The sequence below is a fragment of the Erithacus rubecula genome (genome assembly GCF_903797595.1).
Source record: "Erithacus rubecula genome assembly, chromosome: 18".
NCBI lineage: Eukaryota > Metazoa > Chordata > Aves > Passeriformes > Muscicapidae > Erithacus > Erithacus rubecula.
The window spans coordinates 126,495-147,687 of NC_136670.1; the positions used below are offsets into that span (position 1 = coordinate 126,495).

At 45.6% G+C, this 21,193-nt stretch overlaps 1 protein-coding gene across 1 annotated transcript in view; it reads left to right on the forward strand.

The window, feature by feature from the left end:
• MMP24 (matrix metallopeptidase 24) overlaps positions 1 to 20,813 on the forward strand; it is a 47,606-nt gene extending 26,793 nt beyond the window's left edge. The window contains exons 5-9 of the mRNA XM_079321291.1: positions 5,955 to 6,116; positions 15,717 to 15,931; positions 17,235 to 17,373; positions 18,247 to 18,513; positions 19,757 to 20,813. Of these exons, the coding sequence (XP_079177417.1) occupies positions 5,955 to 6,116; positions 15,717 to 15,931; positions 17,235 to 17,373; positions 18,247 to 18,513; positions 19,757 to 20,094 (1,121 nt within the window). The 3' untranslated portion in view covers positions 20,095 to 20,813. The remainder of the gene's footprint in view (positions 1 to 5,954; positions 6,117 to 15,716; positions 15,932 to 17,234; positions 17,374 to 18,246; positions 18,514 to 19,756) is intronic.
• Positions 20,814 to 21,193: the final 380 nt, after the last annotated feature.

Below are 21,193 nucleotides of genomic sequence, written 5' to 3' on the forward strand. Positions count from 1 at the left end.
ACTTGTATTTCTTTTTAACATGTATTTTCTTCCTTTCTAGATGGAAAAAATGTTTTCCACAGAGTTCCACAGAGAGGTACCAGCCCTTCTTCAGGGTCTGTAGAAGACTGAATAGCTTTCGTTGAGCAGAGCGTGTTGTGGAGGTGAATGAAGGAACACGGACAAATCACAAGTTCTTCTGTTGGGCAGGTCAGACCTACCAGGTCTGGAGATGCAACAACCAAGGCATAGCTTAGAGTAGCCCTAAAGCTTCTTTAAGTTGTGCTTGGGAAAGCATTGTCTCTACATGGAACAGATCATTTTAGTGTATTTAAGGCATGTTTAGTTCATACCATCTCTTCTGTAATTACCTGAGATATGCTATTGTCACACACAATCAATCATCTGACTTCTTCAGTATCATTCTTACTTTAATAAAATTTCAGAATATTACCATTATATGTCTTTTTGTTTCTGAGTACACTGCAATATGTAAGTGTGTTGGCAGAGTGATACAGTTCATAAGGTATGAAACTAACACTACAAAGAGCAGAGATTCAGTCTCTTTTCTGCTGTTAATCAGATATGCAATGTTATTTGTACTTCTATTGTCTTAGAAGCTGTGTGATGTATTTGCAGTCCCCAGTGCTGTATGGTCTCCAGGCCTACCCACATGCACAGCTGTGTTCAGGGCTAAACACTGATGGCAATAACTGATAGCACTGCCCTAATGGAGTCCCTGTGACTGCTGCTGCCAACTGACAGGCATTTCAGCAGGTGGCTTCACTGATTACAGGAATTATTCAGTGAGTTACTTAGCCAAATAAAGCATTTTGATATGGATTTTCATAGTTAAAAGGAATGACAACTTCACCAAAAAAAAGCTTTCTCAAGGTGTCTGTTGCTCATTGAATGTTTTTTCTAGAGGAAGATTAAAATCAAAGAATCAGGAGGGATGGAGTTTGAGAGTTGAAGGAAGTTCATAGGTAAATGGTTTATCTATGACTCCAGTGTACTCTGGAATAAAACCTTGTGTTTCTTTACTCTGCAGGGAAAGGTACAATGTTACAAACAATTTGAGAGTCTTTTCATCAAAGATCTGGGTTTGATGTGGGATTATATTGCAGTTTATCTAAAATAAGTTAGCTCATCTGGGAGTACACCAGCTAATGAGGTTTATCCTGAACACAGATTGTTTTTAATTAAGAAAATTCAACTTAAACCTATGTTTCAAGGTGTATAGAACCATTGAGCTGGATGTATGGTAAGCAGCATATTCACCTGGTGTAACATCATGATAATGGAAGATGCTTTTATAGTGCTGTAGGTGTGTCCTCGGTTGTCATTTTCTGTGGTGATAACATTGTGCTGGTAAGGAAAACACATCAGCAACTTCACAGTTAACTGTTTCTTTGTGTTTAGCATAGCAGGTCAAACTATTTTGCTCAGTGAACCGACTTACTCCCTCCAGTTTTACAGGGTCATCTTCTTTCTGGTGCCCACTGATGGACATTGGGCTGCCTCCTGAGAACTGGGAAAGAGGAAGCTCAGGCAGTTTGTTTTGTACAGATGGTGCAAATGAGCAAAAATTGTTGTATTTCTCTTGGGACTGCTTCCTCCAAGCACAGATATTTCTTAACCCTACTGTCTTATCCGGGTGCCTAGGATACTCTGAGTGCAAGTTTTTGTTGTTCCTTGGTCTTGAGGGAGTGCGTTGAGCAGGAAGTTAAGGAGCTGTACCCCATTGCCTGACCTTTTTTCCATAGCAAAACATCAAGCTAGACTGTTAGTTATCCATCTGAATCTTGCTCCAAAAAGGTGGATACTACGGGGAAAGCTGTTTGGATGAGAAATGTGGAGAACTGGGAGGTGAGAGACCTTTCTGTATGTTCAAGAATCAACAGAAACAATGTGAGAGGTACAAGGTACTTTTCAGATTCTTCCATCTCAGCAGTGGATGAGAACACAGAGAGCCCTCTCAGCTCCAGGCTGAGTGCAGTGGGAAGAGAGAACCACTTTGGCTGTTTTACACCTCAGTATTTTCAGAGCAAATCCTTGCCCACCAAGGATATGAACCATATGAACTCTTCCATACTGTGTAATTTCCTACCATTAGCAAATTAAAGGGAACTTGTTGCTTAACCATATCGTTTTCAAGTGACCCTGATGATGAATCCAGAACTGGATTTTTGGGAACTCTGGGGTTCTGATATGGTCTTAAGACTTCTTTCTCCCATCTCCTCCTCCCATTAAATGCTGTCTCACTTGTTCTCTGAGAATGATGTAGTTGTTTCAGATCTGGGACTCCCTTAGAGTACATCAGGATGGAGAAAGGAGATGACAGGGGCATGCTGGAAGGAAAAGATGAACCTATGTGTCTGGGAGGAGGCTGGAATAGAAAGATGAGGGGATTAAACCCTGTTGTGAATTTTTTGGCCAGCGCAGGACACGGAAGGAGAGGGAGCTGTGTGTGCTTCTGCCATGACTGCCTATCAGCAAAAGCAGATGAGAAGCAACCACAGCACTGAGAATCAGGGTACGTGGAGAGAACTAAGAGGAGCTTCTTGTCCTGCTTTCTGTGAAGGTCAGTTAATTTTCTAGGAATTCTCTTAAGCTCTACTTTATCTGGTCCAGGCACTGCCTTGGGTTTATCACTGCTCTGGCTTGGGTGTAGTCTGGCCACGGAGGAGGAGAGCTTTTCCACTCCACTGTTGACCTGCCCACCGTGGCTGTCCTGGAACTGAGGCAGTTCATTTGAGAGTTTCTTACCCCTAGTTGCAACAAAGCTTCCCAGCCAACAGTTTCTGTGCTCTGTGACATCCTCACACACAACTGCCAGTTAGAATGGTGATTTAAAACTGGGCAGCAGCAGCTGTTTACCACGGCTGTGTTTCCAGGAATAAGTATTTCCAAAGCATAGCTGGGAAAAGGTGTGTTTCTTTTCCATACTGGAAGAGCTGGTTGGCCTGAGCACTGTGGTGGTTGAGGCACTTCTTCAGGAATGAGCCTTCATCTTGTTTGTCAGCACGGAACTCTTACTGGTTGTCCTGCTGGTGATCAATGAGCAAACAACAATTACCTGCTGGACCTGACAGCTGAAGAAATGTAGTTAGTGTTAAGATCAGTTCCTTCCTTGGCTGCAGTAACCACAAGATGAAGAAGTTCAGGATATGTGTCAGAAGAGTTGCATATGATGAGTACTTGCTCATACCTTGATGAAATGACATCAGAGATGTAGAAGAGTGCACATTCAATGAGTTTGAAGATGACAGGAAATTTGAGGAGTGGTTGATAACACTGCCCAGTGATGCTCTTGTTGAGAGACCTCAAGAGGCTGGAGGAACAGGCTGACAGGAGTCTAAAGAAGGTGAGCAAGGGGAAATGCACAGCCCTGCTATTGATGGCTGTTGGTGGCCCAGGGACTGGGAAGCAGCTTTGCACAGAAGGACCTGGGGCTCCGGGTTGTCAGCAAGTTGAACATGAGTCAGCAGCACAGAAGGCCAACAGCATCCAGGGGTGTCTCTGGAAGAGCGTGAACAGCAGGTCAATGCCAGCAGGAGATGATACTTCCCACCTGGCACATCTGGAGTGTTCGGTGCTTGGCTTCCCATTATGAGAAACTTGACATTCAAAACCTGACAAGACAACCTGCTTTACTTGACCTTGCTTGAGCTGGCCATTGGACCAGACAACCTCCAGAGGTGACTTCCAGCCTCAGCCTTCCTGTGAGCCTGTGGGGTTCATTTTCCACCTGTAAGGTGGGCTGGCATTTATTTTGGGCAGAAACAAGTGATTGAAATCTATTTAAAACTAATTTAACTTAAGATAGTGCCTGATCTTATGCTTCTGGTAAAGGTTTAGCACACAGAGGCAAGTCACTTCCATAGATTTTTATGTAAAGTTACATAGAGACAAGTTCTAAACCTGCTGGCAGCACAAATACTGCAGATAATTTAGTAAGGAGGAAAATGCCACCAAGGGAAGCTGAGGGAAGAGGAAACTGAGCACGGGCACAGACTGTCAGCCTATGGTGAGTGATGACCAGAGTCTCATGAGGTCAGCTCTGTACTGAGTGACCTTTAGTGTGGTGGACTTCCATATGTGAGTGGTTGTGGTAGCAGTGAAAATTATGCTTTCATGAGCATTTAGGTGATACAGGAGACTAGGTCCATTCAATTTTGCAAAAGGATATTGAATCTCTGAATCCCATTTGGAATCTGGGTGCATCTTGTAAGCTTGAGTGTTTTTGAAAACCTGTGAAGAGTGATCAGTCCTCCAAACTTTACCATAAAACTACTTCATGGATTTTATACTATCTGTTAGAGATTGTATTGATTTGTTCTGCACACACCAGATTTTTCAGCAACAGATGAGAAAAAATTGCTAACTACGCTTCCATTTGAATTTCCGAAATACAAACATTCTAAAATTTTTACATAAATATGTGACTAAATTTGAGGCTGTATGTAGTTTTGGACAATAAATTTTCAAATGTATTTGAAATGCATTTGTGTATTGTAATATGTCCTGCATATTCAGATGCCTTCACCCTCCAACTCAAATGTTTAGCACATTTAACCACTTTGGGATGGCATGTGTGGCTGGGGCAGCACTGTTTGGTACTGACCTCTGGTGTTTTCAGATGCTGGCAAAGCTCCCTACTGTGGAGGCTTGCAGACCCCTGAAATTGCTTTGTCTTGTTTTTATGTGTAACAGTGAAGTAGTAACTATTTGAAAAGTGGAGATGGTTCTGTGTGAGTCACTGTGAGGCAATTCCTGCCTCAGGGGAAGCTTAGCATAGAACTGAGCTTTGGTACCTCCAAGGCAGGTGCAGTTGGAGGTATGAAGAAGCTCTTTAGAGAGGCTGCAGAGCAGCCACTGAGCTGCCACTGACAACTGATTGCCAGTGTCTGACTGCAAGTGTTCTTGGTTTCTGCCTTGCCCAAAGAAAAGCAAAACCAGAGGAGCTCAAATTCAGGCAGAATTGAGGGCTCAGGCATTTTGCTGCCATGAGGAGACCCTTACATCAGTTCTTCCCGGCTGTGTCTTCATCCCTGCACAGCATTGCCTGGGTACTTTCCAGTGCCCTTACAGAATAGGACATCCAGGGACCACACTTGATCAAAGAGATGAGGGTCCCAGGCCCGTGGGACTGAAGAGGAATGTGTGCCTGTCAAGTTGAAGGTACCCCTACTTTGCATTGCTCCCAGCTTCTGCACCAGACAGGGCTCTTCATCCTTTCTTCCTCCTGTCAGGAAGAGTCCTGACCCTTCTTTCCTCCTTCTTCCTTCTGTCTTCCACCACTGGGATCCAACCCAACCTTTTCCCTGTGAGGGAGTGAGGCGGGATGGAGCTACCTTTTCTCAGCTCCTGCACACATGGCAGTGCCATGGGTTCAGCAAAGTAAAAGTATGCTGAGGAGCACATGCTGGAGGAGATGGGGCTGCCCACATGGGACAGTGGGTGTTATCCTGGTCTTCTCTGTCCTTCCTCCTGCCTTGCCAGGTGCCTGCAGACCTCCTCTATGATTTGTTGGTCCAGGGCAGATCAGAGTGTCACCAGAGGATCCCGAAGGAACTCAAAGCACTCAGAGCACTGCCCCTGATTAGGAGACAATCCGTGCTCTCACCTCTCCTGGCAAAACTTAGATAAGGAGCCAGTGGTATCACAGTGACCATTTTGTTGGCCATTTTCTGTAAATTCTCTACAAAAGAGTCTAGTCAGTATCCTTTCACTCTAAGCACTGCCAGTTTTACCTGCTCTAGGGCTGGCAGCATCTGGCTCATTCTGTGACAATGGCTAAAGGCTGTTCAGACTTTTGGGACTAAAACCATCTCCAGGAGCTGACCCTGGCATTGTGACCAGCTGTGCAGTAGGAGAGCAAAGCATTTGCTTCTGGCTTTGTGGGCAGGAGGAGTTTGGGATGGGCTGAGGCCGTGGCTGTGTGCTGAGCTGGCTGTGTGTTCCTCCCACAGGGAACGATCTCTTCCTGGTTGCAGTCCATGAGCTGGGGCATGCGCTGGGTCTGGAGCACTCTAATGATCCCAGTGCCATCATGGCTCCTTTCTACCAGTACATGGAAACACACAACTTCAAACTGCCCCAGGATGACCTCCAAGGAATTCAGAAAATCTATGGTGAGCAACCCTGCCTACTTCTTTACTTACACCAAGTTTGAGCCTAGGGTGTATTTTGCAATTAGCCCCTCCATGCCTGCAGATGTTGAGCTGCATTTTGTGCCAGAGCTGAGTGGGGAACTCTTTAAAGCCTTTGATCCAAGTACCAGAAGACTGCACAAGTCTGAATAACCAAACCTCTGTTGATCCTACTGCTGCTCCATCCCTCACTGTGTCCCCAAATCAAGGAGTACTGCAAAGGGAAAAACAGGCTTTGCTGTGTGCCCAAAGTTTGTGCGTTAGGAACAGCCAGTGCAAATAAAGGAAAAGAATGAAAAGAGGCTGGAACATCAAGGAAAGGTAAAAAGTATTTATGCACTCTGTTTTGGTTTTTTTTTTCCTCCCCTCATTATATATAAAAGATAAGGGAAAGAAAGTTTGGTTCTGCTTAAGGAGCACTTTGCTTCTTTTAATCTCCAGCTGAACATGTACAGCATGTCCCACAAAGATATTGGGCGAATAGGAAAATAGAAAAGGGACAGAGACATTATGGGAGAAAACCAAGGGACTGCAGATGATGTGGTCCCATGTGATGGGATCATGGATACCAGGGTGTGAGGACAGGAGCTCACAGAATTGTTGGCTGAAGGAAACTCTGAGGGCAAAGAGAAATCCAGGTTTTAGGAGCTTAAGGGGAGTCTGACACTAATGGCTGCAGTCTGCAGCAACCTGTGGAAGATAGGTTTTGTCAAACATCCTTGATTTCATTCTTTGTGGAAAGTACAAGTTTGACAGAGAGGTTACTTAATAAATGCAGCACAGAGCAGTTGTGCTGTGTAACTGTGCAGTTAAAGTCAAATATTAGCTCCCAGAAGAAGAGCAGATACTATATGAATTAAATGTGAAAAAATACTTGTAAGGGGATTGTCAGTGGGAAAGCTGGTGTTTCTCAGGGCTTGCTGCAAGGATTGGTGGCAGGCCTGATCCTGGTCAATGTTTGCATCAGTGATCTGCTGGTGAATTTGAAATTGCTGCTAATAAAATGTGTGCCAAGACCTGTAAGATTCTAAAGCAGTGTAGCAAGTCTTCAGAGGTCTAAACTGCATCTCAACTGTTTGAGTCAGATAGGGTGTTTGTTTTCTGTGACTGAATTGAGATTAGTTTGTTTAAGTGCAGATGCCTGGAAAAATATTTCTGGGCTAATTTCTCTGACTTGTGAGGGAAAACCAGGCATTTGTAGAGTGCAGTCGAGCCTTAATGTGAGACAGATATGCAAGTAAGGTCCAAAATGTAAGATAACATTGCTTAAAGTACACCCAGGGGAACTATCTTGTCTCATTTGTGCATCTCCTTATTGATCATTACCAGGGTGAAGTTGTATGTTGATTGTCCTATGGTATTATTTAATTATGAATATATAAACATAGGACATGTTCTGGTGCTCAAGATAGCAGAGACTCTGGAAGGTTTTGAAATCAAATGCTGGGGTAGTCAGTGTTAAACTTTCATTAAGTAATAGATCTAAGTGTTAATTTTTGAAAGCTGCCAAAATGCCATTATACTGTGTCTGTTTTGAAGTGTTGTTTTAGCTCCTGTGAACTTTGATTAATCGGGAAGAAAAAAACATAATTTATTGCAGACAGTGGAAGTACAATCAAGAAAAAATGACTGGTTTCTCTATTTTCAGACACGTTTTTGGAAAGGGAGCAGATAAGGAACTGACAGCCTTCCTGCTTCCCTTTTGGGATTCAAACCAAGATCAGCAGGGGCTAAGCTGGGACCAGCACTCCCTAGAATGGGATTCTGAGGCCTTTGAGCTGGAGTGGGCTGGGAATGGTGTTAGGGGTTGTAGAGATAACTCATCCTGTGAGTAGAAGGAGAAGCTTCTTCAGCAGAGGCTTTTCTTCCCCAGGAAGAGATTTCAGCCCTTGGTACAGAGTTACAGTCAAAAAAAAAAAGTTGAATTTAAAAATAGGTTTTACGCTTATGATTCACAATGAAATTATGGAAAATGCAGGTGATGTTTCTCCATTGAACTAATGGTGAAAGAACAGAACCCTTCATCTCATCTTAAAACTGAGAAGGGCCTGCTGAAATATCCTTCTTGTAGCTTTAGCAAGAACATTCAACTAATGTATTTTATTTCCTCAGTGCCACTCTATTGTGCATTGGGAATGCCAAAAGCCCATCTACCAGAGAACCTTTCCAAAAACCAAAATCTCCTGCTTTCTTGCTGCTTTGACCTTCTCTACAATGCAGCAGCATGTGCTCAATATGTATTATTTAGTAACCTACTCTGCCAAGTCATAGAGCCACCGTCTTGCTTGTAGTGTCCTTTTAAAAAAATAGTTACAATCAAAACTTCCAATTTTTCATTCCACTGAAGTTGCTAGAACAAAGAACAGAGGATTTACTAAAGCTGAAGTCCATCTTGTTTCCTTTTGAGAATGGTGCATTTCGAATGTGGTTTATATTGTATCTGTGTTTATCCATTAGTAAAGAAACATATCCAGATCTGTCATATAATGATGTCTGCATTTTTAAATTTATTTTCTGCTGAATTTATTTCAAAACTCACACAGAGAGACAGTAGGTGATGTGAACTCTTGTTTGTGCTTCATGCTGATTAGTATAAGGCCAGTGTTTAAAATGTTACTTCCATTTTGTGTCACTGAGGGCCAGGCCAGCAGCTCTCTTTGTGACAGAGCTGTAACACAAGTCAGCAGTATTCCTATCTTCTGAGAGCTGCTTCTTGTAGCAAATTCCTTGACAAAACAAGGAAATATCAGGGTTCTACTTTATGTGTGTTTCTCAGAAGGATATCTTCCTCTGTATTTATGTGCCTGTTTACTTCCTTATGGAAGGAATTAAACTGGAAGTGATACCAATTTGGTCCCCTGTATACCCTGTTGAGTTGTCTCTTAACTTTGGAATTGTTGAAGCCAGGGCTGCAGGCAGCTGTGGAGAAAGGAGAGATACTCAGCTGTGGCTGTGTCCTAGCGCCTGAACTGGTCACTCTGCAGCACTGGTCGCCTTGTTCTAGCAGGAGGGTGCAGACAAGGGGAGCTCAGGGTTTTCCCAGGTAACAAGTGACAGCATGAAAGGAAACAGCCTCAAGTTGTGTCAGGGGAGTTTTAGGCTGGATATTACGGAAAATTTCTTCACTAAGAGCGTGGTCAGGCATTGGAACAGCTTCCCAGGACAGTGGGTGATATTCATCCCTGGTGATATTCAAAAAATGTGTGGATGTGGCACTTGGTGACATGGTTTAGTGGTGGCCTTGGCATTGTTGGGTTAAGGGTTGAACTTGATAATCTCAGAGGGCTTTTCCAACCTGAATGAATCTGTGATTCCATGATTCTTCACGTCCTGCTATCTGTGCTGGCTTGCAGTGGGTAATGAAGCAGCCTCTCATGGGAAGTGCTCTTGTGACGCTGTGTCTGTGAAGCCAAGGGCTTCACATCATGTACAGGGAAAACTCATGCCCACATGGCTAGTTAACCCTTTCCTTCAAGGGCCTTTCAAAGCCTAAGATCACAAAGGGGAGATCTCCTAATCACTCAGAGGTAGACCAGATCATTAACCCTGGAACAACCTCAAAGATCTAGGTCATCCCAAATCTCACTGAGTAGGTCTTAGCCTCACATGTCTTCCATGCAGTTCAAGAGAAGAGATCCCAGTCAGTGCAGATGCTGCATCCCTGAGGACTGAGGTCCAGAGTGGGCATGAAAACCACTCCAGCCCCTGGCTGAGGATCTGGACAACAGCAGCTCTGACAACCAGGAACAGGGGATCAACAGTGCACAGTGTCCATGAGAAACCAGGACCTTCTGCCAGCCTCACCTTTTCAGTGCAGCATGCACTGGTTCCATAACCTCCCTCCCATTTTCTCAGTGGCAGCCATAGGGATTCTTGTAACCTACAGACCTTCCCAAGTCACTTGTAAATTGCACCTATGTGTGAGATGGCTTGTGAAGAAACAGCAGAAAGACCTGGTGGAGAATTACCATGTGGTGACACTGCACAGTGAGTGGGACCATCAGAGCAAGCTTTGCTGACATGTGGAACCTGAGAATGTTCTCTGAAAATGTCCTCTTGGACATGGGGAGGAATATAGAGTAACATCCAAGACCTCATCTGTAGAAGCTGCAAGATTTGGGACTTGTGGATCTATGCCCCACAGTACTGTGCTCGTAGGAGAAGAGGGGAAAGAAAATGCTTGGCAATCAGGAATCTGGAAGGATATTCCCTGGTGCCACATCTGTGGCATGCTGCAGAGATACCAGACACCCTCTCTATGTTGCATCACTTCATTTGCACCTTTCCTCCTGTCCACAAGCTCTTTCAGCAGGAAACACCAAACTCCACCTCAGGTGCATCCACAGAGCCTCACCGTATGCTAAGTCTTCATTCCCACTCCTCTGGAACACAGGGAGTACCTTCCTGGTTCCCAATTCTGTCCTTGGGCTGACACCTGGAGGACTCTGCCAAAGGGGAGGATGAGAGGGAGCCCATCTCTTTTGGGAGCTTTCTCAGCTGATGGAAAAACACTGGTGTGTGTTCATGGCTGGGCAGGAAATACTTTTCTCACCCTACAGATTCTTCTGAGTGTAGAAAAATGTTTTGTTTTGCCATGGAGCAGATGTCAGGCTTCTGAAAGTCTTTCCACAAGGAAACTGGAGCATCTTGCAGAGCCCAAACCTCTCATCATTTGCCTGCCTAAGCCTAGGAATTTTTGACCCAGTTTTCTGGCACCCAAAGCAGAGAACCCAAGTGCAAGGTGAATCACCTCATCCCAGAGCCTAAGAGGGTATTCCTATCTGGGAATGATGTCTGCTGTGGACACTTGTCTCCCAGGTCAATGCTCTATCACCTGGGGGGCAGTTGTCATTCAGAGGAGAATGTCTGTGTGAGAAGGGCTTGAAAAACTCTTCCTGACACCCAGTGATGATCAGAGGTGCCTTGACTATCAACCCATTTTTCCATGGGTGCTGGGACTTGTTCTGCATTGTGGCAAGGATCCAGGCTAGCTGGGACATCTTAACTCACTTTAGCCCTTTAGCCCTGAAGGCTGAGCCCAGAAGTGCAAAGTGCTCTGTGGGTGAGTTTGTCAAGTGAGTGAAGGAAAGGAGTCCTTCCTGCACTTGGAGTTTTGTGGACAATCTTTGGCCCCTGAGATTGCTTGTTGGCAGCTGTGTCATGTAGTGTGAACAGGAGTCTCTCTGCACTGCCCTGGAGCCTGCAGAGCAGCCAGGTGGGTTTCTTTTGCTCTCCCTGGCTCCTTTGGATCATAGGCTTTGATTGAAGGAAGGATGAGGAGCCTCACCTGTGTACCTGGACAGCTGTTTCAGTGCTGCAGAAACATACTGGCAGCTCAGCTTTTTCAAACCAAAACTTTCCTGTGAGTTATTCAAACTATAACTGTACTCTGGAGGATAGTTTTCTTCTCAAGTGGATATTAAGAAGATAAGGACAGGCCTTTGTTTGCAAGTGGATGGTTCTCTCTCCTGAGCTGACCCAAATCCTCCTCTCTGCTGGCAGGCTCGGGGAGCCGCTGGCTGGGACAGGAAGGTGCTGAGCCTCCAGGCAGGTGCTATGCAGTTGAGGGAACACTCTGTCAATAGCCAGGAGGACAGTACAATTATATTTTGTCCTCAACTATCGACACAGTGGCTCCTAAATGCCTCCTCTCTTTGTGTTATCTTCACAGGTCACCTTGATATTCAGATGGTCTCCGACAGAGGAAGCATGAAGGGAGGAGGCTAAGTGCCAGTGCTGGAAGTCACACTCTAAAGGTGATCTGCTGTGACCCAAAAGCTTTCTGACATTCTTTGCCTTTCTTCTGATAGAGAGAAAGAAACATCTTCTCCACACAGTATCTGTAAAGTCCCAGCAAGTTGCTTTCCTCCAGAACATAGGAAAGTTGCTTTCTTCCAGCTCCAGGAGATTTCTTACCTGCTTTCCCTGTAGAAGTGGCTGCGGGATCAGTCCCATGGGCGGACTTGGCTCTGGTGTTGGAATCACACATGATAACTAGGTGACTGGGTTCAGGCCCATTTGCAGACTCATGCAATAACCTTTCTCACTAAGGTTTTTCGAATTAGATACTTTTCCTCTGTCTGATTTTCTGAAGTGTTATGGCAGAGGATGTGGTTTGTGTGTGATGTTTCCTGGTCTCACTAGTGATTTGGTCAGTCTCTGTATTAAATACCACAGTGCCGGCATGTCTTAGGTGACTGTTCACACAGTCATCTCTGCTGCTTTTAAAGCTGTTCCATCCTGCCTTGAGCTGTTTTGGAAGCAGGGTGCTGTGATGGGAGTATGGAAATAGGAATGACTGGTGAGCTTCCCTAATGGACAGGGTCTGCTCATTCTGCTTTTGTGCCTGGTTGGGCTCTGCAGCGCCTTAGGTCTTATGAGGGAGCGTCTTTCTCCACCAATGGGCAGGCTTGCTTCTGCTTGCTGCCCCCATAACGATACACCAAATTCTGCTTGAGTAGCACTTGGACCTGAGGATTTCCATGTTTCCGGTGTGCTCCTCCATTCTTCAAATTTGCACAGCTGTGGGATCACCTTCCACCTTAAGCCACACTCAGGGACTAAGTAGAGACAGCAACTAAAAATGAAAAGGCAGTCTGTGTAAATATGGGAGGAGACAAACCTTCAATCAGAATCAATTAGAAGGCCTGGGTTATAAAATAAAAAAAAAAAACAAGTGAAAGGTAGCAAGGGAACATCCATGGCTAGCAGGAAAAGACAGTAAGAGGAATATTAGAAGTGAAATTACAAAGTCTACATCCAAGCAAGTTGCAGACCACCTGCAGCATGTGTGGGAAATCTTGCAAGGGCTAGTTTGGCCATGGCCAGTTTGGCCACGGCCAGCTCTGGTTTGGCTGTGGCCAGCTTCCCTTGTTGGGCCTGACTTGAGATCTCTCTCCACTGGTCTAGCAAATGTCTTCCCTAAAGCAAATCCCTGGTTCATCTGAATCCTTGCTGCTTGGCACCACCTTGACCACAGTGTGTACAGCTGCCTCTGCCATGCCAGTTCTGTGTGGGCTGCCTCAGTGGTGTTTTAGAGCTAATTAAAACCTTTACATTGGTGCCCTGGGTTGCAGGTGCTGTTTGAACTTTCCTCTTCTCCACAGATGACTGTGACAGGCCATGGGCACTGGAAGTGAACAGGGGAGCTGTACAGGACTGCCTGTATGGGCAGGGCAGGCTGTGACTGGGTACATGAGTGGTCCTCACTTGTGCAGAGACAGGGAAGTAGTAACTCCAGTCATGGAGGGGTTAAATTTCCGTTTTATAAGCATAACACTACAGTCCCTATTCTGCATCTTATGGTGATATTCTCTGTGTGTCAGATTCTCTGTGTCCAATGGGTCTTTGTCTGGCACATTCATCTGTTTTTTATTTAGGTGCTACTCCTGTCTCACCCTTTATTATGTGTTTTTTTAAAAGAGAGGGAAAAGGAATTACCGTCATGTCCTCATCTTACTGCTAATGGTCATGTCTGGTTTGGTCAGTGCATGGCAGCATTTACCTCTTGCAAAGGAGTGGAACAGCAAACTACACCCCCCCTTGTGTTTCTGTGACAATGGGCTATAGCTGACCCTTGTGCCAGGCTGTTGGCTGGGGAATCCCATCAGGTAAGACAGACATTAGAGGTTTTCCATGTTATTTACCAGCCACATCCACCCAAAGCCATGGGGAAGGCATCACAGGAGGGAAGAGGTCATGCTGCTGTTTAATGATAAATGTCTGCAGTGCTCAGTAAATCACTGGTTATTGTCCCCTTGCTTAGGTCCCAGTCGACTTCTCTTTTCTAATGCAAGCATTTCCATCTTCACTAAACATGTGAATTCTTGGTTTTCACACTTCATTTACTTGGGTTCTGTCACTAACACTAAGTGCCATTTTTGGCATCCAAAACTGGTTGTGAACTGCCTGCTCCTGCAGTTGTTGCAGGCAGGAGCTGAGCACTGCTGCTCCCTTGCATGTGAACAAACCAGAACCCCGCTGTTCTTGTGCAGGGTCTGTCTTTTTCTGCATTCCCAGCCCTTCCTGTGCATGTCCCACTGTACCGAGCCCTGCCTCCAGGAGCTTTCCAGCCTGTGCCAGACATCCAGCTGATCTGCTGCCTTTGGGGAGGTGCCTTTGCTTCACACCACAGAAAGGTCCTGTGGGTCAGTGGCTGCCAGCAGGAACAGCAGCAGCATACATGAAGATCCAGCTGCAGGGATGGTGTGAAATAAAAAAGATCCTGAGGGCTGAGACCCCCACACTGTATCCACAACACTTGCACACAAGATTCTTACTCTTACACCCTTATTAACCATAATTGAGGTGGCTTTCTCTGCCGACTTCTTTGTCATTAGCTGTGAGGATATTCCTAATCTGGTCACCTTTCCAGAACATGCTAAGTACTCATTCATTTAGAACTCTTTGAAAATGGAACATTTAAGAGTAAAGCTGCCATGGGGACTCAGGCACCAAACCATTATTTCAGATTGCACAGTTCAAAATGTTTGTCTGCAAAAACCCTCTTCTAGCCCCACAGATGTGTGGCCTCCATGCATACCCAATCCTTCCTCAGAAATCCCTGCCCTGGCTATGGGCAGGTGCCCAGCTCAGGATGACTCTTCTCATCTTCAGTGAGGATGAGCCTTGTCCAGCGCCAGGGCTCACCTCCAGCTCACCTCCAGTGCAGCACCTTGGCCCCAGTCTGTGACACTGGAAGAGCACCCATGACAGCAGCTCCTATTCTGCCCACAGATGGGGGTTTATCCTACAGGCTTAGAATGAAATTGAAACCATAATCCCTGCAAATAAACCGTCTTCACATCTCAAGCCTGCCAAAATCCCTTCTGTTTATTGCTGTATTAACTCTGAGAAACAATGAGAAATGTGACTCTCTGAGTGAGATTTGGCCCATATATGCCACCAACAGTTAATGAAAACATTGTATGGCAAGAGGCAGTTTGAGATCTCTGCTTCAGTCCAATTCACTTGTATTTTTATTTCTCTGTACATCCCCATTGCCTTGTTAGATCCCTGAGTTGGGGAAGCATGGAAAGGGAGAGCTGTACTTGGAGGGCATCACTTGAGTGGGATAAGGTCCTTTAAAGTCACAGCTGTTTGCCAGGGAAAGCACAAATTGGTCACTGATGTGTAATCAAGTACTCCCTGTAGTTCCCCTTACAATGTAGCATTGGTTCTCATACCCTAACTTTTTTGTTTTTTCTGATTTTGCTTTGGTTTCCACATTTTTTGTTGCCTTTTTTATGGTCTACTAAACATTTATATTCAAGTCTTACCGCCTTTCCTTTCAGTTGGTAACCTGACTGGTGTGGCTCCTCTCCTCCTTCCTTTTAGCTCCACCCTCCCTGGGAAGATCTACAAAAACATTCTGGCTCTTCTTCAGTTCTTATCATCTGTCTGTTTTGGGATAGTTTTCACATGTGGATGTGTCTTGTTCTGCTCCCCATTTCTATGGAATGAGCTCTCCATCAGGAATACATAAATCCCTGGCAGCGCTATCCATCCAGCCTGGAATTTTTTAAAGCTTACAAAAAAAACCAAGCTTGTCCACTTTGCAAACATATTCCTTTTTACTTCTAGGTCCTCCTATAGAGCCTCTGGAGCCAACCAGGCCTTTACCGACTCTTCCTGTTCGCAGAATTCACTCCACTTCAGAAAGAAAACACGAGAGACAGCCACGACCTCCCAGTCCTCCTCTGGGTGACAGGCCAGCTCTCCCTGGCTCCAAACCGAACATCTGTGATGGCAACTTTAATACTGTGGCTCTGTTTAGAGGAGAAATGTTTGTTTTCAAGGTACTAAGAATTCCCTCTTACCCATGAGTCTTCCCTTCATTTTATTTCTGGAGAAGGTTAATAGAAGTATTTGATAGTAAGATTTGAAATGTCTGTGAAAATAGCTCTGTTTCTCTGAGGGGATGTCTGAGTAATATTAAAAGGAAGTGTGAGCAGATTGGCTCTGTAATATTTGGAAACAGTGCCTGATGGGATTTACAAAATGCCCAGGCATCCTGTGCTCCAAAATGTGAACTGGGTGCATTGGCAGAGAATTCAGATGCCACCATGCGTGAGAGGAGCCACCTGTAAAGCCAGGAAGTAGTACCAGTACCATGGGTGACCATGGAGTCCTGGAGTGGGTTGGGTTGGGAGGGAGCTTAAAGACCACCTTGGTCCACCCCCTGCCATGGACAGGGACACCTTCCACTAGAGCAAGCCCCATCCAAGCTGGTTCGAAACACTTTCAGGGATGGGACAGTCACGGCTTCTCTGGGAGCAAGCCTCCTTATCTCAGAGGTGACATGCATGGAACTGGGGCTTTGGGAGCACTCAGCCTAGGGGAGTTTGAGTCAACTTTTCTTGTCAGCTACAGCCCTTTGCTCAATAACTCATTAGAGTACCTTGATATGGATATCCATGATCCCATTCCCAAAAATATCAGTAGCTTTCACTCTTCTCAATGGGTGTGAAGTGTCGAAAGGGACATATTGAAGGTTATTAAATGGACAAATCACATCAGTTGCAGAAGATTCATGAAATGGAACTAGTTGAAGGTTGCAGTGGTGTCTGGGAAAAGTCTCAAATGTTCTGTCCTGCTCACACTCATCCCTGAGCATCCACTGCAGCTTTAACTGATGACCAAATATCTGAAGTGATGTTTCATAACTCCTTTGTGCCTTTAAACTGTGTTTCACACAGTCACCAGGTGATGTTCAGGCTGTCTGGCTCTCCTGGGCTCCGAGAGCTGAGCTTCAATTGAACCAGGACAAACATGACACCTCAGTGACAAGATATGGAGAGGTCACAATGCTTACAGCTATGGACTTGCTTCCCTCCTGCTCCTTTTCCCTCTCTTTCTTTCCACCCTTTTTCACAGCACCATCAATCAGTATCTCCCCCTTTGGGCTTCCATCTTTCCCCCGCAGCACTTCCCACACTGGAGACAGTGCTGGACTGGGTTGGAGCTGTCACCTGAAGCAGGACTTGTATCTGTCATGGTTGTGGGGCCTAGGCAAGGATTAGCAGTGCTGGATGCTGGACTCAGCCAGGTCTGACTGCAAGACAAAAGTACTCAGTCTCAAGAGGCTTCTGGTTTCCTCAGGATCGCTGGTTCTGGCGTCTGCGCAACAACCGGGTGCAGGAGGGGTATCCCATGCAGATTGAGCAGTTCTGGAAGGGCCTCCCCGCAAAGATCGACGCAGCCTATGAGCGCTCTGATGGCAAATTCGTTTTCTTCAAAGGTACAGTACAGTTCAGTAGGAGCCAACCACTCCTACCTCACCCCTGACTGCTTTTCTGGCATGAAAATGGTGAAAACAGGTATGTTGTACCCTTGCCCTTTTCCAAGGGGGCACTTCAAGAAGCCACTGATCTTTAAAATGGGCTGGCCTTGCTAGGACAATCTCTGTATAGAGTTAATATCAGTTAGGAGAAGTTGGCTTTCATGTGGTAAAAAGAAACGGCTCCTTTTTTTCCCACGGAGTGTCAGTCCCCTGCTTATTTCCTTGAGCACCTTTTGCCAGGGCACTGAGGGCTCTCCAGGTGCAGGGCACTCCCAAACCTCATTTATGGACAATTGTCTCCTAAAGAGACAAAATGACCAACCTTGTGCTGGGGCCCATTTAAGTTCCTTGTATGGTGGCAGTGCCTGATCAGGATCCTGTAACTTGAGAGCAAATTGTGAGCAGGGAAGGGTGGCTGGAAAGCATGTCAGGTACAAAACCACAGTACCTAGGCTTCTGGATTTGTGTCTGCAGCTTCAGTACCTCAGCTTTCTAAACTGCACTAAGACTTGAGAGGCTTGGAGAAAGGCAACAGAAATTTCTGAAAAGTGTGGGCTGATCAACATTTCAGCTTGAGCAAAAGATGGCAGACAGGGGATGAGACAAGTCTTTGAAATCAGGACTGGCATGAGAAGGTAAATGGGAAAGGGCTGTTCAACAGCTCTCCCAAAACAAGAGCACCAGATAAATAAGGTTCTGATTTCAAAATGAAGTGGAGGAGCAGCTTTTTCACAGATGACAGTTAAGACTGGAAGCACTCAACACGCTGTGGTTCACTTGATCCAACTCCTAACAGGTTTGTTTGTTGTTTGTGTCCCCACTCACCTCTAGGAGATAAATACTGGGTTTTTAAGGAGGTGACGGCAGAGCCAGGCTACCCTCACAGCCTGGTGGAGCTGGGCAGCTGCCTGCCCCGGGAGGGCATCGACACGGCACTGCGCTGGGAGCCCGTGGGCAAAACCTACTTCTTCAAAGGGGACAGGTACTGGAGGTACAACGAGGACAAGAGAGCCACGGACCCAGGATATCCAAAGCCCATCACCGTGTGGAGAGGAGTCCCTCAGTCTCCACAGGGGGCTTTCATCAGCAAGGAAGGCTGTACGTGTCTGCAGTCATGACACCTGTTAGGTCAGGAAGAGCTGGTCTGTGCTGGGAGCTGGGCGATTGGATGTGGAGTGTTTTGAGTATTTTCTGATCCAGGAATAAGTCTCAGAAGCCCTTGGGTCAACTGGGCTTTCTGAGCAGCCACAGTCTGAGATCCTTCCCAGCCCACACACCACCTCAGCTGCTAAACCACATTGTGAAAATCCAGCTCTGTGGGAATCGAACTTTTTCTGTCAGAATAGACCCTACCCAGCTTTTCCTGGGCCCTGGTTCTGGGGATATTGGAACTTACATTTCCTCCTAGTTTATCTGTAGTGAGCTCTGGCTCTCTGCTAAAGGCTCCAACCTGTCTGTTAGCAGTTAGCCTTGAAGTTATGCTCCAAGTAGGGGCTTGGAGGTCCAGAGACTCCTTCCTTTCTCTGATTTGAAGATTTCCTCCTCTTCCAGTTAGGGAAAGAGTCAACAGAAGGAGCTTGTGCCGTTCAGGCTGTGTTCAAATCTGGAGCTGTGTTGTGAGAGGAGGACTGGGCCAGGCTGGAGGATGGCAGTGAGAGCCAGCCAAGCTGGGGAACAGTGCAGGAGACCAACACTTTTACCACAGCTCCCTTCTCCTGTGCTCTTTCTTTTTTTCTAGTAACTTGAGAGTCATTAGAAAATAGGTCATCTGGGGAGAGGGAGGTGCTTCAAACAACATGTAGCATAAAGCATCACTCTTTTATTAGCAGCAGGACAACACTGCTCCTTAACACAGGCCAAATCTTCGGGGTGCTGTGGCAAAAGGACTCAGCATTTGCTCCCTCAGGCTTAATGAACAGAAACCTGGTGTGCTTCCAAACACTGTCACACCCAGGCACATGCTGGCTCCCTGCAGATGATGTGCACCACTTGGTAATGATGAGCACATATTTACAGATGCTTTAGTAAAAAATAACTCACTGCAGAACCCTTCCTTTAAAGTTAGTAGGGTTTTCTTTTTTAATTCCCAGCTTGCTTGGCCAAGGGGAATGGTGTTCCATGGGCAATGTTGGACATGCTAGCCAGGGTTATGGCTTCTCCTTTAAATCCCAGCTCCAAAACTGCATTCACTTTCCAATGGTGTGGGAATACTGTGGATAAATGTGTTATATTGACTTAGGTAGTGGTTATCTTCAGGTTGTCCAGGCTCCCTTAATGTCCTCCCACAAGCACAGCTCATTAGCTGGAAATAGTGAGAAATACTCTCTGTTTTGTCTCCTAGTTTACACCTACTTTTATAAAGGGAAGGAGTACTGGAAGTTCGATAACCAGAGGCTGAGTGTGGAGCCAGGCTACCCCAGGTCGATCCTCAAGGACTGGATGGGTTGTAACCAGAAGGATGTTGAGCGGAGCAAGGACCGGCGCCTCCCTCACGACGATGTGGACATCATGGTGACAATAAATGACATGCCCAGCACTGTCAATGCCATCGCAGTGGTCATCCCCTGCATCCTGTCTCTGTGTATCCTTGTCCTGGTATACACAATCTTCCAGTTTAAAAACAAGGAGGTGCAGCAAAATGTTGTGTACTACAAAAGACCTGTCCAGGAATGGGTATGACACAGCCTGCTGCACATTTCAGCTCATTGAGGTGATGAGGACTATGGACACACACAAAAAAGAGGAAAAAATGCATTGAAAAGCCTACCAAACAAAACTACTTCAGTGACCTACAAGTTTTGGACACCCTGGGATGGAAATAAGCAGAAAAACTGGAAAAAATACAGGCAGGCAGCCTTGCAGTGTGGAACCTCTTTCCTTTGTATTGCTTTGGTCACCTGCCAGTTGTGGTGCCATCCACAGGCCAGCACCAGAGTCTTTGAGGCAGGTTTCAACTGATCTGGGAAACTTCCCTACGCCAGTGCTCCCTGTTAAACCCAGCATTCTCCAGTGTAGCTAAACCACCTCTATTATTTTTTTAATAGCTGTCTCATAAGTGAATTAAGATCATGAAATCTATGAACAAGAACAATTTCAGTGTCTTAAGTAGAAGACATTCTGATGCTGAATCATTCTAAAAAATCTTCTTAGTTTATTAAAAAGTCCAGGGATCTACCTGGATACAATTTTCCAATACCTGCTGGTCAGATGTTTTGTACATTCATAACTAATCAATGCTGCCACTCAGCACAGTGCACGAGGAACCACCGAGCACTCAAAGAGGTACCGGAGTGCAGAGCAGAAGTTCAAGAAGCACCAAACCAGACACCTAGCAAAATCAAGCCCTAGACTGGGACAATCTGAAGACAAAGTAATTGGGTCTAAAAAAAAAAAAACAACAAACAATCATGGTTTTTGTTTTGGGAGCCACTCATGAAAGAAATATTTAAATGTCATGTAAGTTGGTTTAAGCTCCTGCCAGCAAGAACCCTGGAACCAATGGTTACTGAAATACCAGGAATGTGTATAGACAGACTGCACTTAGCCCGTTAAGATGCTGGGAAATGATGAGTTGTTGTTCCGTGGCATGTGTATCTAGATTGTGGAATTTCTGTGTTGGGCTTCAGGAGAATGGAAATGTTTGTTTGAAGTTGTCATTATATTTTGCTGAAATAGTCAAGGTACAGTAAGAATTACGCCCGTTTATAAAACTAAATCCAACCCCTGTAGATGTTATTGTATGCCTTCAAAATTTGGGGTTTGTTCTGCTTACTTCTTC